This window comes from Equus quagga, chromosome 8, assembly GCF_021613505.1.
Source record: "Equus quagga isolate Etosha38 chromosome 8, UCLA_HA_Equagga_1.0, whole genome shotgun sequence".
Lineage (NCBI taxonomy): Eukaryota > Metazoa > Chordata > Mammalia > Perissodactyla > Equidae > Equus > Equus quagga.
The window spans coordinates 36,246,408-36,271,148 of record NC_060274.1 but is presented as its reverse complement, the minus strand read 5'-3'; the positions used below and the strand labels follow the sequence as shown (position 1 = coordinate 36,271,148).

Here is a 24,741-nt window from a genome sequence, read left to right as displayed (position 1 = left end):
GTGCCACTTCTGTGTCAAAAGTTTAAGAGCCATTGGGGTTCTGCCCATTCTCTTTTGCCTTTGTGATGAGAAAGGGCTGTCTCAGGGAGAGGCTGCTTCTTCAGCCTAGATCCTAGAATGAAGATGTGCATAAGAGCCACTGCTGACCTGTAGCCAACATGTATTATGAAATCAACCAAGAAATAAACCTTTGTTGTACCCCACTGAGATTTTGTGCTTGTTTGTTACTGTAGCATAACCTAGTGAAAGCTAAAAGATGCATATGTCCCATCCATCGGGTTGTTCAATGTTTCCTCACTGACAATCTGTGTCATTAACTTTTCTTAGCACCAAGGACTTCTCCCTGGGACACTCTTCCCCCAGATTTTGTATGGTTTAGTCCCTCATGTCCTTTGGGTCTCTGGCCAGTTCAGAGAGTGACGCTGTCGACCCAGTATAAAATACATCACGTCCCCATTCCTGCCACCCTTCACCCCTTCCAACTGCTCTCCTCCAAGCCCTAGCATAAAAGTGCCATCAGGGACTCTCTTTGTTTTTTTATTGCTACATTCCAAGTCAAGATTATGGCCTAGTATGCTATGAAAGCTCAGTAAGTACTTGTTGAGGAATGAATAAAATGAATACAGACAAAAACAAAAGTAAGTAAGCCTGGTTCTTGTTAATCTGGTATGATTCTTTTTACTATCAGATAATAAAAACTATGTAATGTGGTATGTCTCCCCTTTCACTTGACCTCTAGTTCCAAACCTTCGTCTAGGATTCTTCTTTTCCTAATAAATAGCTTTTAGTCTTTCGTGCTTCTTGATTACAAGCGGCTTTGAATCCTCAGAATTACACAGGCATAGCTAAGTAAATGCAAACATATATCCATGAAAATATTGTAGGATAATTGTATTGTCTTTATACTCGTCTCTAACACATCAGGCCCTGTGACGGCCACTCGGCATGCATAGGACAGGCCCTCCAGTACCACGCCTTCCTGCTCCTCCAGTCTGATTTCCTGCCACCTTAGACTCCTAACCTTCACTTCAACAACAGCCAAAACTGTTCACAGGACTCCATAGACTCCATGTTCTTCACACCTTCTACTCTATACTGAATGTCCTCTTAACTTCTCTTCACTTGACTAACTCCTACTAACTTTTAAAAATTCCTTCATCCATCCATCTGTCCAGCCACCCACCCACCCATCCTTCCGTCCATCCATTCCTGAGCACTATTATGAGCTAGGCACTGTTCCAGCTCTTGGGCCCCATGGTGAGGCAAACAAAGATGCCTATTTCAGGGCTTACCTTCCAGGACAAACAATACAGATTATAGATACATTATATACAAATATCCTCCTCCACAGCACCAGGGCCAAGTACACGATGCTGCTTCTACTGCCCGATGCAGCTACAGTAAGCATGACCCATAACACTTAAAAAGAAGGGAGGAAAAAAAAGACTCAACCATTTCTGAGATTTTAAAGCTACATAGAAGGTAAGAAGTGTTATGGACAAAGGAAATAAAGGAATGCAGGTAGGGGAACAGGAGCATTCAGGGGCAAGAGGGTTCAATACTTTCTGGGGAAAGAGGGCTTCAGGCAGATGGAACAGTGCGTGCAAAGGCCTTTGGGTAGGAGGACATTTAAAGAACACCAAGGAGGCCAGAGTGCCCTCATGCCGAGGCCAACTGCATTGAAAGAGAGAGCTGCAGGAGTGAGGAAGCAAAAGAAATTAGATTGAAGATGTATGTCTTGGAAACACAGAACTGGCCGTAAACATAAAGATCAGAAGCATTCTCAGTTTCTGAGAGAACTGGATTCCCAAAGAGGCTGCAACTCTTTAACTTCTGGAAACTTCAAGCAACCCTTCAGCTCCCAAGCTTCCATAAGCCATACACAGACTGAGGAAGCCCCCAAAGAAAGGTATACATATTCCTCAACTTTCTCCTCAGACGTAGACAAGGAAAGTAACAGAGAGCAAAGAATCTTCCAGAGGTATAGCCAGGGGCCAAGGAGAACAGTGGCCAAGGCTGCTTCCCAAGGGATGCCCAATGGAGGAACCTCTCCCTGTTCTAGGTAGGGGGAACTTCAAGGTGACTGCCTACCGGAACGTTAGAATGGCTGTGGATAAACAAATTGTGGCATATTCTTACAATGGAACACTACTCAGAAATGAAAAGAAAGGAACTACTGATATCTACAACAACATGGGTGAATCTCGAAAACATGACGCTGAAAAAAGCCAGACATCAACGAATACGTACTGTACGAATCCATTTATATGAAGTCCTAGAACAGACAACGCTAATTGATAGTGACAGAAAGCAGATCAGGGTTGCCTGGTTGGAGGGAGGGGGTTGAAGACAAAGGGGCACAAGGGACACTTTCGGGATAATGAAATGTTTTAGGTATTGATTGCGGTGGATGGAATTTGCACGGGTGTATATAATTATCAAAACTCATTAAGTTGAGCACTTAAGATCCACACATCTTATCGTATGTAAATATCAATTAAAACAACAAAACAAACAAACAAGAAATGTAATATCACTTGCACATGAAATTTCCTAACCCCAAAACTATTCCTACATCCTTTACCCCGTAGAGACTTGAATCTGGAGAGTCAGAGAAAACCAGGGCAGGTTTCCTGCCAGCACTAAGGGCGGGAAAGCCATCTTTGGCCTTGGTTTTTCAACTTGCCTTGAACCTAATTGCTTTTCCATGTTCACGTTAAGCAGTACTCCCTAATGTACTTTTGGTCATTAATTTAAATGTTATACTTGACTTAACTGGAATGGTCACATTTTGATATAAATCTCCTACGTAGCACATTTATATTCTCCATTTGTGTTGCCCACAATTAGTGGGTTATCTCGGCCTGTGTGATGAGAACAAGTCACGAACCTGAATCACATCCTGGATATAGACCCACCTCTGCTGTCCCCTTACCCTTTTTGCTGCGTATTGTCACTTGCATTAAGGCTGTTTTTATCTATATTTTCTGCCTAAATCTAAAAAAAAGCAAAAATCCAACACGTTTGCATGAGTCTATAACGGGGCCTTTATTTTGCCACATCAAATAATCATCTAGTTCCCACACTAGGGCATTCACAAATTACATTTTTAGTACAGCTATCTGTGTTTCAAGACAATAAGTAAAATTAAAGACTTTTAAAGGAGTTTATAAAGTCTATGCCAGAGCAAGCTTAGTCGTTTTCTTTCTTTGAGGTCTATGGTCATTATTAGTCTTTGTTCACAGGTGTGGGTTTGCTGACAGTCACCTAAGCCAAACCCCTCTGCACATGAGACAGACAGAAGACACAGGCATGGAGGGACCCGGAGTCGTGATGGTGGGAGGTACCTGGAAGCAGAAAGGAGCTCTCGACAAAACTTCACCCACTTCATGTGGGGAGGACACAAGGTATTGAGGAGTGGGTCATTTCTAGATCTTATATGAGTTTAGAGCTTTTCTGAGCTTGAATCCCAGCCGGAACTTCCATTGACTTCCCTTAAAATAGTCAGAACCTAGACCCCACCTTTGGCATCTCTGAGTTCAGAGTTTATCTCAACCTTAGTGCATGCTCATAGGAAGTCCCACTGGTCTGTAGTTATCCCAGTGGACAGGCCAATGTACAGCCTGCCATACCCACTGTCCCTTCTGCTGAGGAGGGAGGCCCCAGTGTGTTTCTTAAGCATGTTGCCCATGTTCCGCACCACGCCATCCTGGCTTCCCCTTCCACCCACATTACAGCTGATTGGAAAGGAGTGGACACCTCCACATGGGCACTCAATCTCTAGTCTGGCCAGTGACCTGTGAGGTAGCCTAGGGTAAAAAGGCTCAGCCCAACAGGAATTTGAGTTTTGAGGAGTCTGCATTTTAGCTGGACGTGGAGATAGGGATAAAGACAGAGATGATGGAAATAGAGCTAGCGATGGAGAATTTCTGAAAGGTACATGAGTTGAAAAGATGCATATATTCAGAGGAGACAAAATGGAACCAAAATTATGGGTAAGCCAAAAGTCAACAATGCAGTAGAGAAAAATCATGAGGAGGGAGCAGGAGAAGATGGGAGACAGGCTTTCAGTCACCGTGGGAGTGGGGGATAGAAGCCTGCCAGCTCAGAGGGGAGAATGATACAGCCTATAGCCTAGTGGTTCACTGGATTCTCCAATCCCTAAACTTTATTCCAGGATCCCTGAGGCTGGGCTGCACGGCTGTTCCTAGGATTCCACAAGATTTCAGCCTCCTTACTCCTGCCTGTTTCCTTACAGGAAGACCCTATCACTGATTAGACAGGCGTGCATCTCTTTCTTGCATGGAAAGATCTGAAGAGAAAGGAAAAACAATCCTTAGTCTGTGCAGCTGGGTTTTTGCAAGGCAATATGGTCTCTTTCTCAGCAACGCAAAGTTTTTGCTGGATAAAAATCTCAAGAGCAAGACCTTCAATCATGCTTCAATTATGAAAGAGAACTCCTCTTGGCCTTGGGGACATGAATATCCTAACAGAAGCAAAAATGTTCCCAAATAAGTTATCCTTTCAGTCATTATCCTCAGCTAGAGGCCAGGGGTGGTGAGGCAGAGAGGAAGAACCAATGGGTTCACTTATCATAGTCACGTGACTCCCCATCATCCTAAGATGCTCAGAATCCGGAGGAGCCTGTTGGAGGTGGTGGGAGAGTTCCAAGTGAATTTTGAAAAAGCTCCCTAGACCAGCCTTCTTCAAACTTTAATGTGCATAAGAATCACCTGAGAGTCTTAAAAATGAAGATTCTGAGCAGTGGGTCTGGGGTGAAGCCCGAAATTCTGCGTTTCTAACAAGCTCCCACAAGATGCTGATGCCGCTGGTCTGGGGACCACGCTTACAGAAGGAGACGGTGCAGAGAAAAGCCACTCTCCGTGGAACATCATGTCATTAGCGCTCATTAAAATACATGCGTAAATCATGGCCTCTGAGGTTCTGAGAGCTATTCCATGTCACTTGGTAGGGAACGTAAATGAACCGACTCTCAATCCCTTTAGCAAAAAGGAAAATGCTTGGAAACTTATCCCTGAATTCCAAACCATTAAGAAAGGGGTGTCAGTAGTTCTTTTTTCTCAGCAAATTTGTAGGCTTTGAGCTAGAAGAGTGAACAGGCTGGGCATCAAGGTTGGAGAATAGTCAAGAGACAATTCCAGCTGGCTGAGTTGTTTCATGAATAAAACCTTAACACTGCATAGTGAAGAAAAGGAGAACCATCTAGAACTAAGCACATCATAGGGAAACAGGCCCTACTTCAGACTAGGTGTTTAACACAAATGCTTCCCCATCACACTGACCGATCCAATCCGTTTTATAAAACTACCTGAGAAAGTGGGGCGTCTATCACAGAGAGGCAGGCATACCAGTTGCTTCCAAAGACTCTTAAAAGCCTTGGGCTAAAGTTGCTGTGCTCCTTGTCTAGGGGCGGGCCATGGGGAGAGGGAAGAGCCTTCCAACGTGGCCGTCGACTATAGAAATGTGTGTAAGGACTCCTTCTGAGCTCTTGTAGCCCATTTACAAGATCGTCACCTTAAGAGAGGATGAGATTCAAGGACATCTAGGACTGGCTCAGTCTCAAAGTTAGCCAGGATCCCTGCAGTTGACTTTCTAGCCTGCCAGTCATCCACCCACCATCCCCACAATCCCACTACCTTCTGTGATGTAACCTGAGAAGCTAGACAAGCCATAGATACTGCCTACAGATAGCTGGGGCTGCAGTAGGTTCCCTAAAAGTGGCGAGATCACCCATGGGTAGGCTGCTGGCCAACAAGGTGACTAACCGGCATTGCCTTTTAGGTGGTGGACATGGATCTTGGGGGCCTTGCAGGTATGCGACATTTCCCTTATTACCCTGAGTATTACACTTGGACTTCCCACAAGGTGACCCAGTCTTTCTGGTTTGCCTGGGACTTTCCTAGTTTTAACAATGAAACCAGTGAAAAGTGTTCCAAGAAAACTCCCAGTGCCTGGCAAACCAGAATGGTTGGTCCCCTCTCAGACTAGTGAGGTCTGGATGGTGAAGAAATCACATGGGAAGATATGAAAGGAACAGAAAAGCCCAAGGAAACAGGAAGATGGAACTTTCCTGGATCCTAGCAGTGTTTTAGGAATTGGGATTCATCCATAAGGATATTAAAGAAAAAGGTTTTGGAGGAGGGACTGAGGTGTTAAAGCCTACTAGGAAGCTTTTCCTGCAACTGGCTGACTTGAAACTGAGAGGTGTTTTATTTTAATGACATTGCCTCCTCCCTTCCAACATCATTGAAAGTTCAAAGATAAAGGGAGAAATGTTCCCTTGTGCTTGTGTAGTAGACAAGAGCTTGACCATCAACTCCAATACACTTCTGAGGATGAGGCCAATAGGAAAACTGGGTGGGAAGCACCAAGGGATAAAAAGAGCTGGCATTCTTATTGAACTTACAGAATCAGGACACAAAACTTAGGATGCATGTTCTGAAACCAAAGGTGCCAAAAAGAACCAAATTCCAAACCATAAGCTACTACTAAATTTGATATTTAAAAAAGAGAGAGAGAGAAAGAAAATCTTGTTGGAAGCCCACATTGGACCAGGCACTAATTTTGAACCCTTAAAACAACCAGGTACTAAAATCCTAAGAATATCAATCTGTAATAAAAACATAACAAACCTGATTTTTTTGGACTCTGACTTCGGTGTCCATCTTAACCAAGCAGGATTAATTCATGACCTAGGAGTTCCATGAGCTTATGTTTATTTATAATATTCAATATTCCCATAAGCACAAATGTTGCAAATGGAAGGCTGCATTTTGATAATGCCCATTTCTTCATTAAGATTTCATCATCCACCTACATTAAAAAGCTTCTCCCTACACGCTGTGGCTTTCACTTTCACCTTGTTTATTCCTGCCTTATTTGCTTAATCTGGAGATCTGGCTTCACAGGCACTCTCAAATTTGAAACTAGCAAAGTTTGCACATTAGTGTGTCCTGGGCATGCATGATTTATGAAAGGCAGGTTTCTTGGCACAATTTAATGCTACAGAAGAGACTTTGTTTTAAACATTAAAGTGAAAGTCAAGAAGTGGCAACAACAGATGAGATATTAGAATATATAGCTGTAAAGAAGTTTGGGTCAAGAGTTAACCAATTCTTCCTTGGTCTATTTTTTAGCCTGTGGACTGATGCTCTGACCAATTTAATAGGTTATAAGAAGCCCTGACATCTGATCAATGAAAAAAGTGCTCTTTCTTGTTATTCGGATAACTTACCCAACCAAACCCTCACTCTGCAAAAAAATGTAATTGCCAACATTTATATCAATGGAGAAAACAAACATCTTTGACCAATCCAAAGTATATTTGTCTTCTCTTTATTAGGCGTGCTAATCATATTCAGGTCATCTTCCACCATCAAATTCTTACTTTTACAGAGTCCTTTAGAAATCAATCTATCAGCCAGTGTCATCAAGTCTCTCAAAGTCAAAACGGCCATAATATCGAGAACTACCCTGAGTAAAACTGAGTCCAACCCTTGCCATATGCCCATGGAATACAAAGGCTCAATATACAAGTCTATGTTTCTCATTGCTAAACATGACCTTAAACAATAGAATTTTTGTTTAAGAGTTATAACTAAAATATACTTACTAAGCAAAAGAACAATTAAATTAATCATTCTAAATGATACCTTGTATTTGAGATGTTTCAACCACTTCACACACAAAGTCATGTCTAACCTTTCTTCACAGATGGTTAAATTGAAGAAGTCATGAGATGATAACTCAGGTCCTCACAATAATTTTACTTCTAAGTTTGTCATTATTGCTCATAAATGCTTCCAGAAGACCTGAAAGCTTTCAAACCAGTGTTAGGAAAAGAGGACCGATAATGCCCATGGCTTGAGCAAGCTCAGGATTCACAGATAACTTGTAACTTTGCTTCCTACATAAGCCTGCTATAACGTTTATGGTGGAAGCAACTCTGAACCACACTCAACATTCAGGCCACTTGTCCACTTCACAGAACTCTGGCCAGTGGATAGAGCCCTACACGGCACATGGACACACTGGGTTACCTTGTAGATTTTGCAATGGCAGAGTCATAATGCCTCCAGCTGCAGCTGCGGCTACAAGCCCTTGGATGTTGGTGAGATTCGCAGTAGGCAGTGTGAGGAGCAGACCTTGTTGCCCTCCTAGCTGGCCGGCCATGTTGAAGGGGATGAGGATAGGCTGGTTGAGGGCTGGTGTGCCTCCCGGCATCACGCCAGCCACAGCGGAGGCTAACTGCTGTGCCGTCAGAAGAGGCTGCAAGGAAACAGAAAATCCCAACTCACTTTCCAGTGGAACATTTTATTTGTGTTTTTGGAAACTTCTATTTGGTTTGGACTTCCTCTGAGGAGCTCAAATATCTTTAAAAGTAATACCTTACACATATATTATTCTTTCAATGAATTTTCATTTGATCCAACCCCTATATATTTGAAACTTTCTGCTAATTTATTCTGTGTTATTCCAGAAAGAACTCACTGGGATCGGGGATTTGTTTTTTTGGTTCAAAATTAGCAATAAAATTCCATTTTTATCTATTAAATTAGCAAAAATAATGTAAAAGATTTACTGATTGCTAGTAAGTCTGTAGTGACATTATTACGTGGACTTAGGACGTGTACCCTGGCGTAAGCCTTTTGGAAAGCAATTTGGAAATTCATATTGAGAGATAAAAAAATATTCATCCCTTTTTGACTCAGAATATATTCCTGGGCTATAGCCTGAAGACATAATTCAAACAGAAAAAAGATAAATGTATGAAAATATGCATTACATTTTAAAGTACATAAATTTTGAAAAACAGTTTGTTACAAGACTAAACTTAATAAGACATTACATAGTCTTCAAAATGGATCATTATGACATCTCTTTAGAGAAATAGAAAATGGGGGCTGGCCCTGTGGCGTAGCAGTTAAGTTTGTACGCTCCGCTTTGGCAGCCTGGGGTTTGCTAGTTCGGACGCCGGGCATGGACTTATGCATTGCTTATCAAGCCAGGCTATGGTAGGCGTCCCACATATAAAGTAGAGGAAGATGGGTACAGATGTTAGCTCAGGGCCAATCTTCCTCAGCAAAAACAGGAGGAATGGTGGCAGATGTTAGCTCAGAACTAATCTTGCTCAAAAAAAAAGAAAAGAAAAAAAAGAAAAATAGAAAATGTTTATGAGAACACATAAAATAAACTGGATAATAATCAAGCAAACAATGAAATCATTATTAAAATGGTAAAATTGTATATGTATAATGACAAGATCTAAAAAGGGATATAGAAATACAAAAATATTGGATGTGGCTAAATTTTAAAATCTCCTAAGATTTCTTTTATTATCAATCTAACATTCTTTGCCCAGTTAAAATGGCATTAAAAATACATGTTAATTTCCACTATTTGTCCAATAGCCATTGTTTCATAGGGAAAGGAACCCTCATAGGTGTGCTCTTCGGGCACCAGACATATCTGAGCTTGATGTGGGCTCTTGACGAGGATGACAATGGAGGGATTCCCACCCTGGCCAGGCCAGACGACCTAGGGTCATTGATCTCAGAGTCCTGGATCCAAGACTTTCATCGCACCCCTGTGGGAGCTTTGTGAGACATGATCCCACGTCTGTTTTCCTTCTAGAGGAACCAATACAACACTCTTCTTGAGGGCTTTTAACTTTTTTGTTTTTAGTGCTTCATGATTCTATAAAGTAAAAGGTAGCTGGATAGAGACATGGTACAAAGCCCCGTATCTGACAGCCAGCACTATTCTAATGCTGCTGTGTGCACATCAGCTCTGTCATCCCACCAAGGAGATACAGAGAACTTCACAACTTGCCCGGAGTTCCCTATCTAGTGGGGGGCGTGGTTCAAGTCCAGGCAGGCGGCCCCAGAGCCCAGGTTTCACCCCCTTCTCATCACGCCCTCTCAATACACAGAACAGACTTAGAGAAGGGGGGCTGTTCACTTGAAGAATGAGGGGAGGAGGGCTGAGCCCACCCCTGGCCATTCCCTATGGTCTCCCTTCAAGGCCCCTTCCAGGGAGCCCTCTGAAGAAGCCCTGGGGCTTCAGGCAGCCAAGTTTTAGAACCATTGCTCCAGATGCTGTGAGCCTGGCTCCTAATTAATATATTTGCTAGACTTTGCTAAATTCTCACAAAGTAACTGAACCTCTCTTTAAAAAAAAATAAAGTTACTCTAAAACACAAAAATAAACATACTTTTTAGCAATAAGTATAAAATTATAAGCCGGTGCTCAGATTGCTGGTGTAATATCACTGCCAATAACAATATCACAGTAAGGGGCCAGCCCGGTGGCACAGTGGTTAAGTGCACACATTCCGCTTTGGTGGCCCGGGGTTCACCGGTTTGGTTCCCGGGTGTGGACATGGCACCGCTTGGCAAGCCATGCTGTGGCAGGCATCCCACATATAAAGTAGAGGAAGATGGGCATGGATGTTAGCTCAGGGCCAGTCTTCCTCAGCAAAAAGAGGATTGGCAGCAGATGTTAGCTCGGGGCTAATCTTCCTCAAAAAAAAAAAAAAAAATCACAATAAGAGGGAGGGCAAACGTGTAGTCCTCAGACTGCACACAGTTCCACAGATTTTGGAGATTTGGGCCTGTAACATTTCTTTAAATTGAATTTGCAGGCTTTAAGCAGGGCATGAACTTTCCAGTTTGTCATAGCGCCTGCCACTTCTCACTGTCTGGGTCTGTCGTGCTATATATATAACCCAGAGGCTTTAGAGTTTGTCACCCCAGTATGTTCACACACACACACGCACACACACATACACACATGCATGACGTACGATGTCATAGCATGAAATTAGCAAGGATGTGGCTGCAAGAAGCCAGCAAAACTCCCTAAGCTTCCATAAGAGCAAACGTCTCCCCAGGTTTCCCGTCCTTGAGCACAGAGGCATCTGTGCTTTGAGATGGATCTTGGGCTCTGAGGCCATAGGGAGATTTGATGGCAGCTGGAACGAGAAAGTCAAGACCAACCCATACTCTAAACTTGGATTTTCAAGCTTTGAGCTGGTGAGTTGACAAAGCACTGAAAGTGGTTAATTTCCAGGAACAGCAATGACAGCAAAAGAGAGAGAAGGGCCCAAGAATCAGCTTCTTTGTCCATAAAAGCTGAGCGAACTCTGAAAGCTCACACTAAATGACAGAAGCTAAAAAAAAAAAAACCAGCCCTGCCTTTCATAATTGTGTTCGACATCTCCATATAACCACACCAGGCTGCAAAAAACAAATATTGGACTTTAAAAAATAATGAATGTATTTCTTTATTAATGCAGGAGCTGCATGTGATGTACTGTATTGTCAAACCCAATAAGCTGAACTTGCATTAAAATTGCATTAACTTTTTTATATTAAATCACATCTTGTATTTCACAAATGGCTATAGTAAGGTTGAAATAACTTAATTTTCTTCACACTCCAGTCATTAAAGTTTTACTTTCCAGAAAACTGCATGGTAACCAGCAGCACCATTGTAGTGGGTTTTCAAAAGAAAAAAAAAGTTTCCAAATGATTAAAACCAACATTGCCTTTAAAAAGTTCTGCAAACACATTTTTTTTCCTTGATGGTATTTAATAAATAATGTAGTCATCCAGCTTCCCCTACAAAAATTTATCACCCTGTTTGCTCTGTTGGAGTTAATTGGATTTAACTCATTACTATTTATTTGGTTATTTATATGGTTAAACCATCCTAAATGCAGCCTGTTGGAAAGCACTTGAGACATACTGACCTGTGGCCCAACCGGGAATGGGGGGTGGGTCTGACTGCCCTGGTGTTGGTCAGGAGTGCCAGGATCTGAGAGTGCCGGGTTTCCTCTGGCCCCTGCAATTCAAAAGAGAAGTGCTCGCTTAATATGAGATCCAGCCCGGGAACTGCACTTGACCCCATTTTCCTGTGATGTCACATAACATTAAGGCACAGATGATATGCCAGTGTGGCTCATCAATAGCTCCAGTGCTCAAATCACTTGTCAACTGCATAAATTATGCTAATGGACATTCAGGATGGCCCAAGTCATTGCAGGAGGTAGAAGGCTATGACAGCTGGGAAAGTGACACTATCATCAGTCGCGCTAATAGGCTTGCATTATATATCAGTTTGTGTGGGGTATGCCACTGCATCACATGTGTGGGAAACTGCATCCTTTACATGTAGACTGGCAACAGCTAATCTAATTTCCCAAAGGCAGAGAAAGCATCATCTCAGACATGACCAAGTACAACTATATGATCCCTTAATATGGCTTCGTACCCTTAAGCCCTTTTACCATACACCCTTCAGACACTGACTCTTAGAAATGTGTTTCCCTGAAAACAAAGCCTTTTTCAACGTTGCCTTATGTAATGTCCTAAAAATACTATAGACCTCCTTAAGCAAGCTTCTTGGGTGCTAACTGAAAGAGTAGGAACCCCACACTTCCTCTAGGGAGCCCCACTATGCTAAGGATAGAATACAACTTACTTCCTTTGCTGGAGTCCTATTGGATGCCGACGCATGAAAAATGAAATCCTACCAAAACAGCCAATCTTTCAGACCTTCTTAAACATTCTGGTTTCCCCATGTGAGCTTATGTGCTTTGTCTCAGGACAAATCATAGCAGGCAAGATAGTGGCAATGACAATAAACACACAAAGAAACCAACAAGTAAATCTAGAGGCATTTTTGAGGGTTTTTAGTTGTTAGTCGGTAGCTTTTGTTTTCTTGGTGTTTGAAATCTGATTCCCAGCCATTCCTAACAAGATCTTCATTCCTGATGTTTTTCCTGTGAATAGCAAGTGGAAGACAATTCCAGCCCTGTTTACCGGCATGCCATGGATGACCAAGAAAAAAAGATAGGATTCTGTCACACTTATAAATTTTAAAGCAGGTATTATTGGCTCATTTAAAACAAATTCTTCTATATATTCTCCAAAGGGATAGACTTATAAATAATGGAAATGTGGAAAAAAATACTTCAGCACATTAAGTTACAAATAAAATTGACTGCTACATATCATTCAATTGACTTCTATCTCCACAGCGATGTGTCAATCAGAACAGCATTTTATAACAGGATTAAGCAATAAATGTGCAAAGCCATTATGCAGAAATCTGAAAATCTGATTAATTTGTAATATTTTTTGGGGCAGAAAGTCAGGAATGGACATTGCTTGGGGAATACTTACAAGCATTCTATTGAAATTTCTAAATTGATTTGGAACAAACTAATAAAAACGCAGACTTGCTGACATTTTATGAAGTGAATTCTGTCAAAATATGTTTGGCATTTTAATGATCGCTGTCATTTAATAACAAGAGTAAGATGACCCATCATAAGATGCCACCATCAATTTCCCCATAACGTGGAGACTTTTCTTCTAAATTTTTTATATGTGATTTACTTACTATGCTTGAGTAGCAGGGCACTTGAAACGAGAGGTGCCTTACGCAGCGTAAATCTCATAATTTCCGTTCTTACATACCCACATCCTATTTTGCCTTAAAATTCTCAGCAGAACTTTATATACTTTTATAGAGCTAACCGGGTCCCCAAAGTGATGCTTTTTGTCAAATATTCAGACGAGGTAAATTCTCAAACGGCTAAAAATCTACCTTGGTTTAGCTTTTGAAGATGTTTTAAAATTTTTGCTTCCTTCTCCTTATTCTCCAGGCATGGATTTTTACACCAGACTGTGAAAAGAGAGTTTCGCAGTGCACAGAAAAAGAGAAAAATCCCTTTACACAATTAAAAAACATACATCTTAATTTTTAAAAGTCTCTATACGGTGCCAAGCCCTCCCATCTCATATTTCTTTCACGTGTACCAGGCCCACTTTCTGACTCTGTTCCTAACGACATCCCGTTGCAATATTTAGGATCTGTCCCATACGAGCAGTGCATCAACCAGATTGTCTGTTATCTGCAACTTTACACGGATTACGTTTGCTTACATTTTATTCTCTGTTACTGGCGGTCCCCACCAGCACGCAGCAGCTTGTTTTGAAGCTGGTTATTCTCAAAAACCGTGTTCAGTGCAGCACAGGGCAATTCCACACAATTTCACGTGTAAAATGAAGTCTTTCACAGGCTCCAGAGGAGATTATGTATGCTCTCCCGCCTGGATCCGAAAGTCATGTTTCTTCTTAATGCGCATCTCCATTTTCCCCAAACACATGTATCATACTTAACCTTGTAGGACCATAAACTAATCTGTCTGGTCGCAAGGCAGCTTCCAAATCAGAGGCCTTCTCGGAGCCAGAGGGGGAACCCAGCAGTCAGAATGAATAAACGACATTAGCTAAGGGCTTCAGAGAGATTTGAAACAACGCCGAGCCAGCGTTCAGCAGAGATTCTGAGATTAGAGCTTTCCGTAGGCACAGATACAAAAACATGAACTTAAATGGGTTGGGCAGTTTCCTCCTGATCAGGATCCTAGGAAACATGTTACCTCTCTAGAGATCAGGCGAGTCCAGAAAGCTCTCCGTGGCCTGCTCTGAATTTAATAGTCTGTGCTCTACAGGCAGCAACGGTGAGCTCCAGTAAGGCAGGGACTGTGTTTGCTGGCTCATGCTTTCATACCCAGCCCCTAATGTAGGCCTTTCATTCACTTTGATTGGATATTCACTCAACAGAAGTAGAGGCTTGGCTTTTAATTTGGGGGTGGTATAATTCCCTTAAGATAGGTATCGCCATCCTTGACTGTTTACTGTTGTTGAGCATAAACTCTGGAAATGTCTCTAAATTGTTAGCTTACTGGTAAATTCTACCTCAGATTTAGCTCTGCCACTTAACTAGGTATGTGAACCTGGGCTTGTTTGCCAGCTTCTTGATGCATCAGCTTCCTTTGGTAAAAGCCTGGGAAAAGAAGAGTACCTCCCTCACAGGGTTGCTGTTGTGACGATTAAATGAGCAAATATATTTGTGAATTGCATGGAATAGGGCACGCTTGCCATATAAATGCTATTTTCTCTTGACTATTATTATTTAATAAGATTGAATTTGTATTTAATATTATTTAATTTGCCCATAATATTCACCTGCCCCAAGTCAACTAAATACACACTCCCAGCCCTATGCGTGCAGCCCACATTCCCTGACACACCACCCTAGCTGCACATTCTGCGCCACTTGATGAAAGTTTGGAACTAAACGAAATGGTCAGGCCTTTAAGGGTCTATGAAGTGAGATGGTTACACATAAAGCTTCCTTTCATCCACGGTAGCATGATCAGGAAATACGGCACAAAGATACTGGCAAATAGCTTCTAAATTCCCACACAGAACAGTGGTCCTCACGCAGGCCTGTGAACCAGGATGGGATGTGGAGCTTCCTGAATACACAGAGGTTCACGTCCTTCCTGAGGCTACGACAGAACATCGAAGGGGTGGCTCACATGGACGTTTTATAAAACTCCACCAGTGATTGAAAACCAAGGGAGAAAGCAGGGGCTTAGATGCTGCCCAGGTGAGTGTGAATCTTTGCACTGAGGATGCCTTACACAACTGGTTTTTAAGACTAGCAGATGAGCTGTCAGCTACTGTCACCGGATGGGCCTTCCGAGTTTCTTCACCTGGGCCGTTCCTCCATCTTGATCCTGGCTGACTTCCAGCTTAGCAAGGGGAAGAAGTGTCCCAGATGCATCTATTTCCTAAGTATAATGTTCACAGGTGATCCAAGGAGTGTAAAAGCTGATTTTAGAGTGATCATAATATAAAATTGAAAATAGCTATATAACAGGAATCAACTCTCTGCAAATACAGGCACTCCTGATATAAGTCTAAGGAGAGGATAGGTCATAAATGGTGAAGAGAATGAAAGACTGACTAGGAGTTTGGCTGATACACTAGGATAAAACTTATTTTTAATTTTAAAACGCCTGCTTGTCAGAACCTTGGTTCATGCAACACCATCTTTCCAGTGTCGATCTCGGATCAGAAACCTGCAAAGGTGCCTGCTGAGTCTTGGCTCTGCAGGGCTCGACCATCTGTAGAACTCTTCTAAAGAAGTCATTTTAAAAAGCAAATATAAAATTTTTAATCCTGAGAGGATACACTCCTTTCTGGAGCCTTAACCCAGCACCTTTGCAAAGAGGATACGATGACCAAGCAGATTGAGAAAGAAAGAGAATTCCAATGTGAATTGCTCATCCCAAATAAACCCGTTCCACTTTCTCCCATGTGTGGGCCATCCCTGCAATGTTCAATGCACAGGATTCTCTTGTTAACGACCCATGCATTTTTAATGAACCGGGTTCTTCAAGGGACAGAGTTGGGGTTTCTGTTCTCTATGCATTAGCACAAACATAATCACATGAAGGTCACAGGGATCCCTCAGCCTTTCTGGTATTCATACCCTCCTTACCCACTGTTTGCAGTTTTCACTGGCGAGTGAGGGGATGCAAAGGTTGCTTATTATAAGATGGATAGTTGAATGCATTATTATTTCATGTTGGCATGTGAACCCAGCTAAGCAGGGCAGAAGGCCTCTCTAAATTAAACTTCCCTTCCTTTCCATTTCTTCAAGATTATGACATGTCAAGCAGGGAGTGGAGGTGTCTATAAAAATCTTCTCAGCACCACTGCCACTGTTGGCCACTTTTTATTGCCAATTGGGATTACTCTACGAGACTGGCCACACACATATTTATGGACAGAACGCTATGCAGACCCTCAGTGGAATCAGAGATGCTAAAGTAATAAGCCACACTTGAAAAGCAAACATTCATTAATTCACACAAGGGTTTGTGTGTTTTTGCAAGTTCTGTTGTCAAGTACTTGTAACTTCGCCCAGTGAGTCCTGGAGAACAGAGAATTAATGTGAAAAGTGGATTCCCTGATGCTTCTGGTAGGTGACTTATCTGGCCTTTGGTGGAAGGAAATTGAGCTTTCTTTGAATGTGGGGTCTAGGTGCTCAGTGGTCCTAAATGCTGATATTTATTTAGAGGCTGCGCATACACATGAAAAATCAAAGTGAGAGTTGGGGTATCTACATAAAGCGTAACAAGAAACCCGACAAATCTCTTATTTGGACTCGATTATCTGAAGATGTTTTCATAATATCTACCAAAACTATTCAATAATTGGTTCAGTTATACATGTACACTTAGTCTATGTGTGTTCTGGAAGACTTTAAAGACAGTTTTTTTCTCTCAAAATTTACTCAATCTTCCTTCGGTCTTCTTCTGACAATTTTTTATCATTTGTTTTCACATCCATCTAATAAAAGCAGAGTTGAATTCCTGTGATATCCAGACCAATAAAGGTCTCAATTTCTGTAAATGCCTCCTCTCAGAAAAGAGATGAACAAAAAGAGAGTCATCAAACATAGTTAAACAAAATCCCATGCCACATGGGGGTGTATAGAGAGTGTTAGGGACTGGATTTGCCCCTGACTACTGCTGTCTATAAGAGTTTGTTTAAGTTCTTTCACGGCAAAGACTCTTTCTCACTCACCTTTGTGTCCCTGAAGGCCAGCTGTGGGCCTGGGCATGTGTGTCTGTACACATGCATGCATGTATATATGTGTGTATATACATGATGTACGCATGCTGGTGCTTATGTAGGTCGTAATGAGTTGACATTTTTAAGGTGATGGAGATATGTATCGAACTGAGCTGAAACAATTTACACACAGATTTTTAAACCATCTGAAAACGGTTTGTCTAATTTTTTGAATGCCTTTTTTAATCTAAGAAGCTTTGCTAACTTCAGTACATTTCTCCCAGAAAATGGACACTTCCTTTGACAAGGTCATCGCAAGGGGTCACGCTCAACACCGCACTCTATCCAGGGATGAAGTCTTTTCTCTCAACTGATTGATGGGACTCTGGCATTGCCCCATGGATGGGAAGGTCAAGTATGTCCTGTGCTTTTATACCCATCTGTGGAGCTTCCTGGCCTACTTCACTCATGCTCAACCCTACACCAGGGCCAGCTACACAATTTGTAGGGTTCGGTACAAAATGACAATGCACGTCCCTGGCTTGGGCCTTGGAGATCAATCTCCCCATCCCTGGGCTGCTGCCCCAATCCACAGCAGAGGGGCGAACCCAAGGAATTGCAACCTCCTGCTGTGATGTGCAGAACGCCTGTTTCCGGGCAGGCCGGAAGCCCCCACTGAGATGCACGCTGAGCACATGACCCTCCATGTGCCTGACCCAGGCTCCCAAGAAGGGTAGAGGGGAGAAGAAGGCAGCCATGCTTGGGCTTCCAGGGATCCTTGGGCCCCAGGGACGGGACGCAGGTGACCGAGAATTCACCCTGTCCTGGGGAGGTGAGGAGATAGCAGCTAGACAGCCAGAGGCTCCAGCCTTCCATCCACCACATGTTCTTGCTGTCCCATAAGACATTATTCATAAAACACAAAATCAAAGATTAGTTATTAAGAATTGCAAGACAGTGACCTCAGAGAATTACCAAACATGGGGTCCTACTAGGTGGGGAGCCCTGTGCACTTGCAGTGGTCGCCCATCTATGAAGTGAGCTCTGCCCATGGCTGACTGTCACCCTCCATTGACTCAGTTTCCATACAATTTGGGGTTACTATTTTTCTATCAAGGGATTTCCTCATAAAAGGTCCCCAAATTTTGAACGTTCGACTTAAACCTGCAACTCCTTTCAGCAAGTCATTCTTCCAAATCAGTGAAAAGAGTATTTGTGTCTACAGAGAAATTCAGACATGGCTTTTTTCCCCAACAAGAAATCAAACCTACAAATCATCAACGCATCTATTATATGCCATTATCAATGACCACGTAAACATACTGTTTGGTATAAAACTAAGATAAAATACTATTTTGTTTTCTATCAATTCTCAGTTACTTATGCCTATAATGAGGAGATGGGGCGTGAATTCCTCAAAAGAGAAATAACACAGAAGATGTCACACGTCTTTTCTCAGCTGTAGACCTATCTATCTAACAGTGTTACGCTTTCACTAAAAAATGGAGATTTTCTCTCCTGACTGACTGCTACATCATCGCCAAGCTTGACGACAAGGATATATGATCTAGATACTCCAAGGCAATGTAATTGGCCTGGTTTTAACGTTCTCCCAGGTTACCTACCCATGGTAAAACATGCAAGAATTACTAAAAACTGACTTTAAATGTGCTTGAAAAATGGTCAAAGCTATGAAATGACGTGCTTTGAAATTTTGGTACTAGGTTAGATGAAGAGAGAGAGAGAGTGTGTGTGTGTGTGTGCATGTGTGTGTCTGTGTGTGTTTTGGGGTGAGGAGATAAGTGGAGCTGGTCCATTCTTTTTTTTTTTTAAGATTTTATTTTTTTCCTTTTTCTCCCCAAAGCCCCCCGGTACATAGTTGTATATTCTTCGTTGTGGGTCCTTCTAGTTGTGGCATGTGGGACGCTGCCTCAGCGTGGTTTGATGAGCAGTGCCATGTCCGCGCCCAAGATTCGAACCAATGAAACACTGGGCCGCCTGCAGCGGAGCATGCGAACTTAACCACTCAGCCACGGGGCCAGCCCCTGGTCCATTCTTTTTTAGCTAACACCTGCATTTGGAACTGTGGGGTTCAAGTGGTAGGGTGAGAGGTCAATGTAGTTCTTTTTGTAATACCCCATCGTCCAGCCTCTTCCAGCAACATGCTGGCTTGTTTTCTAATATCTGCAAGGGTCTCTTTGCAGCCCTACAGACCTACAGGGCTGCCTCATCAAAGTTCTCACTGTGAATTTTTAAACTGTCTTCTGTTTATTGAGACTCTTAGCCAAGCATCCCCATAAAATACAGACACCTGGAAACCCAAGCATGAAAAGGAGGTGGAGGTGAAATAGAGAAAGCTATGTCATGGTAACATGAGCACAAACTCCTGGCTCAGACTGAAGTTCAGTGGGAGCAACAGTGGTGTATCACTGCCCTCTCCTCCAAGACCCTATGTGCCTTCCGGAAGTCTGAACTCTGCACAACCCTTCAGTGCCAAGAAGGCTGCCGATCTGACATTCAGCATATGAGTTAACCATGAGCTCCCACAGAATATATCATTATTTCAATTGGAAATGATGGCCTTTGGGTGCAGTCTCTTCTGATAATACGCGTGGTACAAGATCTCGGAGACCCCCAATGCAGAAAACTCGTGGTCCTCTATCGCAGTGGCTGCCTTTGTGACTGCAAAGAGCTAGCGATTAGCTCATTGGCTCTCCCAGACTCTGGACCTCACAGGGCAGTCAAATTAAGCCAGCTCACTGATAACTGTGTGAATGGAAAGATCTCATCATTTAATTTTGCCAAGTAAAAACATTTTTAAGAATTGCCATGCAGTGGCATTATCACACAACAAAGGTATTTGAATGCCCTTCCTCTGCCCCAAAGGATATGTTCTCTACTTAAAGGATAATTCTTTAAATGAAGAACTTTAGCCTAATGAAAAACTCGCTGCATTGGCCTTTTTTTGTTTTTCATTGTCCCCTCAACTAGTTTTGTGGTGGAGGGACAATGATCCGTCACAGAGCATTCGGGAGCTCCTTGCTGACATGTGTGGTTTGAGGAACCAGGATGCCCTCTCCCTTTACACCTCCAGGCCCAGGAAATGTCTGACTAAACACTCCTAAAATGCTTCTTCTTTTGAATAAATAATTCCTCTTTTCCCTCAATCCTTTTGTTCAGAGACATCGATATAATTTTCCTTATATATAAAGTTCTGTGCCAAGTAATACATTAATTACCTCACATATATTATTTCATCGACCCTTATAATAACCCTATAAGGTGTTTATGATGATTATGTCCATTTATACAGGAAACTAACCTTTCCAGAGGTTAACTCACTGTCTATTACTCATAGAGAAGTTAGTGACAGAGAGGTGACTGTATCTAGGCTGTCTGATCGATGGAAGGCTCACATCGTGTCAGCTGGACTATTCTACTGCCCAAATATTTCGTAATAGCTGGCATTTACTGAATGCTCACTATGGGCCAGACACTTCACTCAGTAGTGTACATACAATCTCTCATTTAATCTCCACAGAAGCCCTGTGTTATCGGCATTATCATTCCCATTTTGCAGATGCGGAAACTGAGGTTAGACCTTAGTGGATTACATGACTTACCTATGCGTACACAGTGAATGATAACATCAGAATTTGAACCCAGTTCCATTAGACTCCAAGACGACACCACCCTGGACATCAAATGCAAATGTTTCAGAGAGACAGAACACAATAAATCCCAACATCATGAAAGAAGTTGTGTTTTTCACCTATTTTCTTCTGTTCCTAGTGGACCCTGCCTCCAGAAACCTCAAGGTTCCAGGTCTGGGAAAGCGGGTGATGGAGGAGGGGAAATGGCTCACAATGGGAGGAAGGTGAAAGGGAGTCCCACCAAGGACACTCTTTTGCTGTGCCCATTTTTTCCCAGACAGATTCTGACAAATTCCTACGAAACAAGCACCCCAATCTTCTCTAAAATAATGTTTATAATGAGCGAAATGGCAGCTGCATTCTTACTTTAGGGTCTCCAGACTCAAGCTGTGATCTCTGGACCAGCGGCATTAGCATCGTCTGGGACCTTGTTGGAAAGGCAGATCTGCAGGTCCCAGCCTACCCAGGTCTCAGACCCGCTGAGTCAGAATCTGCATTGGAACAAAATCCCCGGCTGCTTCTGACTCTTAGTAAAGTGTGAGAGGCACTGGTTTTAAGTTCATAACTCCCTTCCTCCCCTCCTTCCTCCATCCCTCTCTCCTCTCCTTCCCTCATCCCTTTCTTGTTTCCTCTCTTTCCTTCCTTCCCTCCTTATTTCCTTCCTTCCTTCCCTCCCTCCTTCCTTCCTTTCCTCCTTCCTTCCTTTACTTGGGTGGCATTTAGAGCATAAAGGCTCCTAAAATGTCCAACTTCCATCAGACATTTGCAGTAGACTGTTACATCCTATCTCACACAATCGGGGCAGGGGTGCATGAGCATGTAGGAAGAGAAAATGTTCAAGAGGAGTACTCTCAGTCACGGTAATAACCCTCGACCACTTCTCACCCGTGCTACCTGGTGGGAGGACTCTGAGCGAAGAGGTTCCCAGCGGGAAGAGCTGGTCCTACGTTCTTAAAGGCAAGCATATTTATCCTTTTTAAAATACAACAAAACTGATGCCAAACGTAGCCCAATATCCTTGCTCTGTGATTTACGGCAATTTTCCTGACACTTTCTCCTTCCATATCCATATCTTTGCTTTTCCATTTGTGAGGCTCCAATGAAGATAAGAGTCTGGCCGATCCATTTCAGTTATTTACTCTCAGAACACCACACTCTTTGCAAAAGTAGCCAGAGCGCCACTTTAAAAAGGGGGAATAAAAATTTTAAATCCCTTAAAGCTGAAATAAAACTGCATTTCTCCAGATGCTCTGAAAGGGTGGCATTTGCAATCACTCTTGCGTGCAACTAAAGATTGGTGAAAGTGGGGTCATTTAGAACTCAGCAAAGGACAGGAAGGAAATACCCCCAGAGGAATTACATTGCATGAAATTGTAGCATCACACCTAGTTAGCAACACCTTCCGGTAATGGAGCCTCCATGACAGCACGACAACATGAGATGGTGCAGGAGGAGAAGGATGTCACACAACTCACTCTGAACAAATTACCAAATGCTACAAAACCTTCTTCGGAGATGGGGTAACAAAACATTGCCTCTTTAATAAGATTAAGTAGATCTAGAATATGAAAACTCAAATTAATGCCCCATCAATAGATTGTTGGTTAGATTTTTTCCCCCTGAGAATTGGTTACAAAAAACCAAACAGCCAAACAACTAGTCCAATTCATGTGTCTCTGACCATTTTTCTCTCACTTAGTCTATTTATTTCTCAGCATTACTGTAATTGAAAAAATATCTATCGCTAAAAGATGCTATTAACTTGAGTGCATTCATAGAGTGTTAGATCACTAATAGACTTGGGTCATATTCTTTTATCCTTTTAGCAAAGCGCTATTCTGTCGTCCTCGTGTTCTGAAGATTATGTTCCACTTAAAGTCAAACAGAACAAAAGCCTCACCGAACTTGTTCAGATTTTTTATCATTATTTTTACTCCATTACATGACAGTATCAAATGCATAGCGATTTCCATTTGTTACGTTAACTTATTTTTGGATCTGGTTCAGAGTTTATAATACAAAAATATGCCTGCTAAACATGACTTGGACTCAGATTATAACTGTAAGATTTTAAGTCCAAATATTTTTTAAAAATCTACTTCTTGAGTTTACATTTGACTCTAGACCGGTAGGGTCAGAGTTGAACTAAGAAACAGAGCAAATGGCTAACTATGACAGTGAAAAGGTGAAACAGTGGAAGAAGAGATGGCCCAGCGTTTAAAAATATCTACTATATTTCATCAAACTCAGGACGCTATTGATGTAAAACTCATGAATATTTTATGTTCCACTAAGAAAGAAAAAAGCTGCCAATTAAACCATGACATGCCACTGATTATAAGTTACATTCCAATTTTTACCCCGAAATCTTCCCTTTAAGATGTCATCTTAAAATATGAGGGTACAAGATGTGTACCTTTAAATAAATAAAATACATTAGGACTCATTGGCCTTTATATATCTATGAATTTTGGCACAGAAAATAGGCAATAGAATAAACTGGAAATTTTACAGACAATCCCTAGATATCCTTGAGATTGGGTGGGTTAGAATTTATGACTGGAATATGGTAGTTAGATAAAATTCCTTGTTTAGAAGAAATAGATTCAATAGAGAAGGGATCAGGGGAAGAAACTAACATTTGTACGTAGAGCATCAGCCAAGAGTCTGGCAACATACTAGAATATCTTACATATCTCACTTTATTTAATCTTCATACCAACCCCATGATATTAGAATTCAGATTCAGAAAATTAAGTAACTGACTGAAATCCACAGCTTATTTTTAAATAAAGGAGGAGGGGGAGGTGGTATTCAAACCCACGGCTGGTCAAGTTTTTGCATTCTTTCAACCCACCCAAAGCCACACTGTAAGCAGATCTATGAATTCTATGCAAATCTAAGAATGTGTATAATGAGGAGTGCTTAGGTTTGTCAATGTGCTTCAGCCAAAGACCACCACGTAGCTGGACTAATTTCGAGTTATAGATGCATTGAAAGGAGGGAGAAGGTACGCCATGGGGAGTCACGAGGTGTCGCAGTAGGAAAGTGTTAGAAAGGATGACTTACAGGATTTGGATTTACATTTAGGTGATTTTGGAGAAGAGTCGGGGAAGAGGGGCTTTGCTCCGGATTGGACGCTATCTGGATCAGGGGCAACTTTATGATTAAATATTTTAACAATTCTTCTGTAGAAGGCAGGGAAGACACAGCAAGGTGAATGCTATAATTGGTAAAAAAAAAAACAGTATTCACTCATCTTAGGGTGACTGGTCATTTTGTGGTGTGGACAATGTCCTCGTTTTTGTCTGTCTTCAGACATGACTATAGAGTGATCCTGGTTTCGTCCTGATCCATCACTGTCTGAGTGGCCTCACTTGATGCCGACGTTCCGTGAAACCATTTGTGTGCAGCAGGGGAACACAGGGCCCTGCAGCGAGTGCCAGGCCAGCTCCCAGGGCTCAGGGCTGTTTTTCGCTTTCTCAGTTAAAAAGCCCAACTTTCAACTCGAAGGCATATGATACGCCCCACATCAAGTGGAAGATGTGGATGATGCTACCAAAGGCTAACGATGAAATTTTTGTCAAGGAGAAGGGTTTGGTAACGAAGAGCTTCTCCTGGAAGTG

At 42.2% G+C, this 24,741-nt stretch overlaps 1 protein-coding gene across 1 annotated transcript in view; it reads right to left on the bottom strand.

The window, feature by feature from the left end:
- Positions 1–24,741, bottom strand: part of POU6F2 (POU class 6 homeobox 2) — a 452,047-nt gene that overhangs the window by 236,998 nt on the left and 190,308 nt on the right. The window contains exons 3-4 of the mRNA XM_046670683.1: positions 11,774–11,865; positions 8,061–8,289 (exon numbers count right to left, since the gene is read on the bottom strand). Of these exons, the coding sequence (XP_046526639.1) occupies positions 8,061–8,289; positions 11,774–11,865 (321 nt within the window). The remainder of the gene's footprint in view (positions 1–8,060; positions 8,290–11,773; positions 11,866–24,741) is intronic.